Source organism: Gavialis gangeticus, unplaced genomic scaffold, assembly GCF_001723915.1.
Source record: "Gavialis gangeticus isolate Ggan-Ray unplaced genomic scaffold, GavGan_comp1, whole genome shotgun sequence".
Taxonomy (NCBI): domain Eukaryota; kingdom Metazoa; phylum Chordata; order Crocodylia; family Gavialidae; genus Gavialis; species Gavialis gangeticus.
In genome coordinates this window covers 224,207-233,277 of record NW_017729034.1, presented here as the reverse complement: position 1 = coordinate 233,277, position 9,071 = coordinate 224,207, and the positions used below count along the sequence as shown (strand labels likewise).

General features: G+C 44.8%; 1 protein-coding gene across 1 annotated transcript in view; it reads right to left on the bottom strand.

The window, feature by feature from the left end:
- LOC109304550 (protein CMSS1-like) overlaps window positions 1-9,071 on the bottom strand; it is a 52,835-nt gene that overhangs the window by 1,904 nt on the left and 41,860 nt on the right. The window contains exons 8-9 of the mRNA XM_019527225.1: window positions 5,074-5,161; window positions 3,366-3,454 (exon numbers count right to left, since the gene is read on the bottom strand). Of these exons, the coding sequence (XP_019382770.1) occupies window positions 3,366-3,454; window positions 5,074-5,161 (177 nt within the window). The remainder of the gene's footprint in view (window positions 1-3,365; window positions 3,455-5,073; window positions 5,162-9,071) is intronic.

Here is a 9,071-nt window from a genome sequence, read left to right as displayed (position 1 = left end):
TAAGGTTGCCCTGAATTTATCCCTCCCGGATGCTATAGCAAGGAAAACAGTGGTGGGGAGAGGGATGGGGGGAGGGTGTCTGGTGGGTGATCAGATGGCTCTCCTTGCTCTCTGCCCCACTCTCCACTTCTTCTTACAGCCCTCCTCCCCCCCCACCCCACCATACTACTGGCATGCTCCCACTCACAGCTCCCCACAGCCTCTTCCCCACCCCACCCCACAGCCTCTTCCTGGGCCCTGTTCCCTCCCAGAGCATGGCACATGGAAACTCACCCCTTGCTGGGCCATGCAGCAGTGCCAGTGCTGCTGACTGGCCAGGCAGGGGACACAGTTTTCATGTGCTCCATGCCAGGGAGGGAACCCACGCCAAACCAGTTGATAGTAAGTGAGGGGAAGGAGGAAGGGGGAGGGCAGAAGCTCCAGAGGGCAAACAGAGGCAGGGCAGGAGACTGACTTGGCCAAAACCAGGCTCAGGGCCAGGGGTCAGGGATGCAGCAGCTGCCTGCCTCTCCCTCCCCGCCCCCCACACACGCTTTGTACATGAATATAAGACAAGGGGCTTTTTCCTCCCCTGCTGACTGGGGGGGGTGTTGGGGAGGGGAAGAGGCTGAATGGGGATCTTGTTTTGAGTTCAAGTAAATACGGTAATTCTCTTAATCTGAAAAAAAAAGCACATCACTGAATTTGCCATTGGCCATTTCCAGAACTGTTTACAAAAAAACCAAAGAATAGGGTTGCAAATGTGCTGGGAAAAATAAGTAATGTAGTGCTTGCAACACTAGTAACTTTTGCAGCTTCAGAGGCTATGATACTACCACAGGCTGGAATCAGTGTCTAAGCACAAATGTTTTTAGTGCAGAAATCTTTTTCTACTGACATATTTGAAATGTATAAACAGACTGCACTGAAATCTTTATACGTCAGTAGAGTTAACATGTTCCTCCAAAAGGAATCTGGTAAGTTCCTCTTAGCCTGATTATTCTAACTCCTCTTGTGGTTTCCCTCTCCTGTTTGGGGTGTGTACAGGAAAGGACAAGAAATCAAAAGAGCACACAATAGTTTTCATTAACGTGATGTTGAGGTTATGTACTTGGTCACTGAATGTTAACAAAGATGGAAAAATGCCTGACTTGCAAGTGCCCTGTGTCACAAGACTCTAACCATCCAGAAGTAATGGGAAAGATTACCACTGAAGGGGAGGAGGAGAGGCTTGGTTTTAAGTCCACGTATTTATCAGAAATCCATGCAACACCACCACACACAGAAACATAAGACCTCTATGCTGATAACAGGTCTCTCCTGTACTATACCCCCAAAAGTTATTCTTACCTATTTCCTTCTTGTCTGCTCTAACCCACTCCCTCCCTCACTTCTGGGAATTAGGGAAGTGTGAACATAGCAAGCATGTTGGGTGCTTTGCACCTGTTAAAATCAGGACATGAATTTTAACATATGCTGACATAAAAACATACTTGAGTTTACAAAGACATGCACACGCATATTCATTTCTAGAACTTTATGCTTCCTATGAATTTAATTAAACAGAATGGGAAGACAGAGTAATGGAGGACCGTTAAACAGGAATGGAGTTACTGGAAAGGCAAGGGGTCATATTGTAAAAAAACCTTCAGTTGTAAGAACACAATTTCACACACAAACACATAGTACATCAATCTAAGCAAAGTTGCAAATTACGTTGCTAGCAGTAATGTCTATCATCATTTCACTTCAGGTCTACAATTGTACATAAAAATACGAAGCCATTTCTGAAAAGCAACCCCCTCTTCCCCACAGCTAACTATTTATTGCAGTTTATAATAAGGTTGTCATTGTACACACAACACACAAAAAGGAGAACAAGGCCCTGGTTCAGCCGGAATCTACTCCACATGTAATGCCTTTTTTCTGCTAGGACACTTGATAAGTATCTCTATTACTGTATTATGGCACTTTCTAGTACACTATCTACACACAGTTTATTACATGCTTTCCAAGTAAATGATTATAAGAGACACTGGTGCCCGAAGCAGTACAAAGTACTGCAAGATGTGTCACATATATGGCTAACGTTGCTGAGCAACAGAGTCTTACGTAGTGCTGTTGTACAAAAGCACTTTGTAACTGAAGGCTCTTCTGTAATGCCTACATACAGAAATGGGGTAAAACTCTGGTCAAATATTCCTCCTTAAGTTGAATGACTCCTGAGACTAACTCTGTAACTTCAATTTCCTATCTAAATCCAGTCAGATTTACAATTTTGGCTTGACGACAATATCCCTGATACAGGGCTACTCGCTATAGGTAATCAGTTAGTTGGGCATACTACCTGCAAGGCAAGAGGTCAGTGAAACCTGAAGGGTTTTCTTAGAGACCTGAGAGTCAAGTCTTCAGGTTCATCTCTCAGCAGTGCAATCCTGCGCTCTTGTAAGCAAATCATGTAGAATCTGCAGTTTACTGTGGGCACCTCTACACAAGATGCTTAATGCACAGTAGCCTATAACACTGCGCAGTAGCGTGCCAGGCAAAAACTGTACCAATATGCTACCACACAGCAGTATTAGGCTACTGCGCAGTAAGCGTCACAAAAAACACCCCTGTATGCCTGGCTCTACTGTGCAGTAACTGTAGTTACTACGCACTGAGTTAGTACTTCATTAAGAAAGTACTAAACAAAATGTGCAGTAACTACTGCACATTAATGAATGTGTAGATATTCCTACTCTGCATGTATTTCAGGTGACTCACAGAAACCTAAATCCTTTTTCATTCCACAATGAATGGCACTCTTTGTAATAGTAAGATTTGTGCCAGTCACCTTTGATATCATTTCTGTGAGCCACTCTAAGTTCGTCATTATTCAAAGAGGTTCACATGCCTTGAAGTTTCAGTGCAAGAACTTTGTATCATTTTCACATTCATCACAAGGGGGAGCCTTTCTGCCTCAATAAGTAAAGCTGCTCTCTTTGCATCCTCAAAAGTTTGTCTATATTTTTTCTCTTTTTTTCAGTTTTTGCAGAAACGCCTATCGGGCCTGGTTGTTGAGGGAATCTCTCCGCAAGGAAGAACATCTAGCTCGCAGATACCTCTGTGGGAAAGACTGATAAGTGTGCTGGTGATAACTGGTATTAATTGATGCAGCTTATAAAATATGAGGGCATAAACCTCCCCACTTCCAGGTTGGAAAGCTGAGGATGTAAAATTTTAAATAAAATATTAACTTCATTGTTACTAGAATACTAACTACCAAAAGTCAGCTTTTATATAAAAAAACCTACTGACTTCCCAGCATCTATGGGTTAAGCATGTCTGAACTGGAAGGCAAATATATTTAAAATATCTTAAAAGAGAGGTTGACAATACTGTACCTCAGGGATATCAATCATTCTCCTTAACTTCTGATCTCTCCAGTTCCAATCCAAAATCAGGTATTTCAAGGAGTTCAAGCTAAGGCCATCTGAAAAAGACAGTGCAAGTTTGACTATAAAAGTAGTGTGACACATGCTTATCGAAATTATTTTGGGCTTTTATATTTTTTGTTGTCTGCTCCCAAGGCAACTCATGGTTGAAAATAAAATACTTTGTTTGCCAGTTAGAAAATGAATGCAATGATACTGCATTCTTTACTGCATAATACCAGGCCTTTCTGGAAGCTAAACACAAAAGGAGAGCAACTACTCTTACTAGACATATCAACAGCTAATAGTCTTCCTGCAAATAATTCCCCAAGCTTCCTTTTCCTAAAACCAAAGAAACTGGATTTCTATGGCTGAGGATGAGCTGGTAAGTTACAAGAACCCAGGCTTGAAAGATCCCATCAGTGGAAACCTACATGCCTACTGGGTAACGCCACCATTTTTATACCAGTTTTCTGTTATTCTGGGTCCCCTCTACATGTTACATCTATTATACAATTACCTGGTTAATTGGACAATTAATTTAAACTGGCTACATGTGCAAATTAACTATGGCACTTTAAAAAGGTCCAACCAGCTATTTAATTATTGCTGGAAAACATGTACTAACTTCAGAGAGGATTTCTATCCAGCTTCAACTTGCACATGTAACCTGTGTCCCCCTGGCTGGGAGACCGCAACTGCTGAGATCTCCTAGCTGCAGGGTGCATGGGGCACCTCCAAGGCTGTGAGATCACACCAACTGCAGTCTTCCAGTCACAGGGCTTGTGGTGCACCCCATAGCTGGGAGATCACAGCAGCTGTGGTCTCTCAGCCATGGGCTCCATAGGGCACCCCTGCAGCTGGGATCCCCCTCAGCTGAGGGGGCTCCCAGCCATGGGAACTTGTTTCTTGCCAGTGCAGAGGGAGTATCAGCTCCCCCTGCACCAGCAATAAGGCATGATGGGATCTGGTTTCACGATCCAACAATCATGCTTCCTGTTATGCACGTGTAGCATGGCAGGTGTGATTGTGCAGATTATGCATTAGATCCCATAGCGTTTTCACCTGCGCATGTAGAAGGGGCCTCAGAGATCAGCCATTTCAACACCAAACTCAAACAGCTCAAATGTGCGGAATGTGGCATGGTCAAGCTCTGCCCCTCCTTATCCAACTACATTTCCTTTTGATGCAGTCATATTGGTAATTTAACAACACCAGCTCTTCACTGTGATGCTGAGTTGTGATATCTGAACTCTGCCAGAAAAGACAGCCTAAATAAACCACCATTCCTGTGCTTCCTGGAGGAAGAGATGATGGAGGCTTACACCACAGCCAACTCCCTCCCTTCAGAGGCATCACATAGAGCAGGGTATGGCTTGTTTGAACTGCCTGGAAAAAGGATCCATCGTGATAAGGTAGGTATTTTCACCACATATTGTTTTTATAAGTTCCTACTTAAGAAGCAAATTATATGGCAAAAGGTTCTGGATTTGGGTTCCCCTTAAGACTGCATGCTATGGTGCCTTCTGTCATTAGTTCTTTTTGACTAAATCAGGGCATTTTTAAATCTTAGATTTTTGATCTAATTTTGACCAACATTTGTGACAGCAGAAATAAAAAAAATGCCACAGGCTGGTCACCAGATTTACAGGCTTAAGTCACAATAGAAATCTCCCACCTTGCTCTACTAGCGCTTTGATCCTCGCAGGTGTCCCAACACCCAGGTGGGTGACACCTTTCTCCAGCAGGCTCATCTGGTCTTTTATCTAATTCAGGGACAGAGAGGAGGGAAAAGATGCATAAGTAAACCACAAGTGCTTTGTATTCCTTTCAAACACCATGCTTTACTCCAAATAGCACAGTACCTTTTCTTACATAACTTAAAAAGACACCAACAACCTTCACCTCTCAAACTAAAAATGGACTATTCATTTACCAGAGATTTTCAAAGACACAACAAGCAGACACCATTCCAGCTCCCTTTAAAAGTGGTCAGGCATTTGTGCCTTTGAAAGTCTCCTGTTGAACTGACTCTTTTCAGACTGTATGGAGAGATTTTCACCTCGGGGATCTTAAGGGAAATTGAACTTTGCACTAATCAACCCCAGATGAGACTATAAGGAAAGGATGAAGTAAGATGTATGGCATTTACCTGTTTGATAATAAGCACATGAAGGGATATATAAACATATGAAGGGACAAATTTTCATCCACAGTGTCTGATACAAGCATCATTTGCACACATAAGCAAGCACTTACAGTGTGCACAACAAACATAAGTGCAAGTTCAGGTTGTGGATACAAATACAAGCAGGTGCTTCTTTGATTTGGTTTCTAAAACGAGCACAAAATCAGAGGCTGATTTGAGGCAAGCTGAAAGTTGGCCCAGAATATCTGACTGGGTCCCACATACCATATTTACTTAAATCCAAGACAAGGGTTTTTTCCCCATTCACTCTGGGGAAAAGAAACCTTGTGTAGAATTAAAGTACAGCCAAGGACAGATGGCTGCTGTGGCTCCAGCTCTGGCCCCAGCCCAAATCCCAGCCCTGGCTCAGGGGAGGTTGTGTGATGAGGATGGGGAAGTGCAGGAGATTGTGTGGTGAGGGAAGCGGGGGAGCATGGAAGAGATTGTATGGTTCATGTGTGGTGGAGCACAGGGAAGATAGTGTAGCGGCAGGGAAGCTGGAACGGGGACTAGAACTGCCACCACTGCTGCCACCTGGCCAGAGCCAGAGCCACCACATGCTCCATCATGCCCTGGGCCAGAGCTGGAGCCACCACACAGGGTGAATAGAGGGAGTAGGGAGGGGAGCAGGGCAGGTAACAGGGGAGCACAAGTCCTGTGGGGCAAGGTGTCTACCCCACACTGCTTTCCCTGCTGCAGTGGCAGAAGGATCAATTTAAGACAGCCCCACAATAATTAGAAAATTGTCCATGTATGGAATCTAATTACGGAGGAGGCTGTATTTGAAGTCATTTTGGATTCAGGTAAATAACAATATGGATGTTTACGGATGTTCTATCTATGTTCTGTATGGCTCCAGAGTTGGTGTCCTCAAGCAGGTTTTGGCTTCTTCTCACTTTTCCACAAAAAGAGCACCCTGGGATGGGGTGGTCTTCATCTATCTTCAAAAGGTAAGAGTCTGTTCTCTTACAGGTTGACTGATCTCCTCTTCAGGGCTTTACATTAGGTTTGTCAGGGGACGGGGATGCAGACAATAGCGAGAACCTAGGATCAACAAACCATAAGCCATGCACTGTAACAGCTCACGCGTAAGTATTAAGGGGCCCAGTGGCATCAGGACAGGGGGGCACCAAGGGCACCCATTGTGGGGCTCAAATGTCTCTATACTAATGATAGGAGCATGGGGGACAAGCAAGAGGAACTCACACTACTGGCTGCAAACAAACACTTGGATCTAGTTGGGCTAACTGAAACTTGGTGGGACCCTACCCATGACTGGGGAGTAAACATTGAGGGCTACAGGCTGTACAGATGAGCTAGAGTAAGGAGAAAAGGGGGAGGGTGTGGTTCTCTACGTGAAGGAGCAATATACATCTTCCATAATCAAGATGGGATCAGAGGAGGGGCAAATTGAGGTATTGTGGGTCAGAATGCAAGGCGGTTGGGGGGAAAGGGACTTGGTAGTGGAGGTCTACTACAGGCCGCCATATCAGGAGGAGGAGTTGGACATGGAATTCTACAAACAGCTCTCAGAGGCCATACAGTCAAGGGACACGGTTGTCATGAATGACCTAAAGTATCTGGACATCTGCTGGGAGGAACAGCCAGCTAGATCCAACGGTTCACACAGGTTCTTAACCTGCAGACAGGACCTTCACCTAACACAGGAGGTATACAGTCCCACTAGGGTAAACGCCTTGCTGGACTTGGTCCTGGCTACAGAGGATGATTTGTCGGGGGATCTACTGACATGAGGTAACCTAGGGGATAGTGACCATCACTTGACTGAATTCACTATCTGGCATAGGGTGGGGAAGATAACCAGTAGGGCAGAAGTGCTAGACTTTGGAAAGGCTAACTTCAGTGTGCTCAGGAGATTTGTTAGCGAGGCACTGAAGAACAGGAGAATTGGTGAGATGGGAGTCCAAGAAGAGTGGCTGTTCCTAAAGGGAGCAGTCCTAAAGGCACAGAAGGAGACAAACCCCTTGCACAGGAAAGGTGGCAAAGAGGCCAAGAAACCCTTTTGGCTGAGCAGGGAAACCCAGGAAAACAATGTGGCAAAAAAAGAGGCATATAGGCTGTGAAAGCATGGGATACCTTCCAAGGCAGAGTATACCTACTTGGCCCATACTCACAGGGAGCAGTCAGAAAGGCCAAAGCAGAAATGGAACTTAGGCTGGCAACAAAAATTAAAGACAACAAAAAGTTCTTCTTCAGACATATAGGGAGCAAAAAGAAGGCACAGAGTAGCATAGGACCCCTACAAGACAAACAAGAGCAATTAGTGACAGAGAGTGGGGACAAAGCTGAGCTCTTCGATGAGTTCTTTGCCTCTGTATTCCTGAACTCAGATCAGGACAATTCTCCCAGTTGGATCACAGATAGGCAAAAAGGGGGAACCAGCTCACCAACTGTTAGCACAGACTTAGTGAAGAGATACTTGGAAGAGCTAGATGTGTTTACGTCAGCAGGCCCGGATGATCTTCATCCAAGGGTGCTGAAGGAATTGCCCAGTGTCATAGCAGAGCCATTGGCATGGCTCTTGGTGCTCAGGTCAGGTCCCAGAGGACTGGAAAATGGCCAATGTGGTCCCTGTTTTCAAGAAGGGGAGGAAGGAGGATCCGGGTAACTATAGATCAGTTAGTCTCACCTCTATCCTTGGGGAAACCTTTGAAAAAATTATTAAGGATCACATTTGTGGGAGTCCAGCAGGGAAAGAAATGCTAAAGGGCAACCAGCGTGGATTCAGAGCAGGTAGATCCTGCCTGAATAACCTTGTTTCTTTTTATGACCAGGTCATAAAGTGTTTAGATGCAGGAATCGAGGTGGATGTCATCTACTTGGATTTTAAGAAGGCCTTTGATATGGTATCTCATTATATTCTTATAAACTGAGTAACTGTGACGTAGATGATTACACAGTCAGGTGGGTAGTAAATCGGCTTAGGGGTTGCACCCAGAGAGTGTTGGTGGATGGGTCAGTATCAGCCTGGAAAGATGTGGGCAGTGGAGTCCCACATGGCTTAGTCTTTGGACCGATGTTGTTCAATGTCTTCATCAGTGAGTGGGATGAGGGTGTAGGAAGCACTCCATCCAAATTTGCAGATAATACCAAATTATGGGGTAAAGTTAATACACCAGAGGGTAGGGAATGAATCCAGGCAGATCTGGACAGGTTGGAAAAGTGGATGGAACAAAATGGGATGCCGTTCAATAAGAACAAGTGCAAGGTGCTGCACCTACAGAAAAGGAATCATCAACACACTTACAGGCTGGGGGACAACCTTCTCAGCAGCACAGCAACAGAAAGGGATCTTGGAGTCATGGTTGACTTCAAGATGAACATGACTCGTCAATGTGACAAAGTGATCAGTAAAGCTAACCGCACTGTATCATGCATTAGCAAATGCATGACAAACAGGTCCAAGGAGGTGATACTTCCGCTTTATGAGGCACTGGTCAGGCCGCAGTTGGAGTACTGTGTCCAGT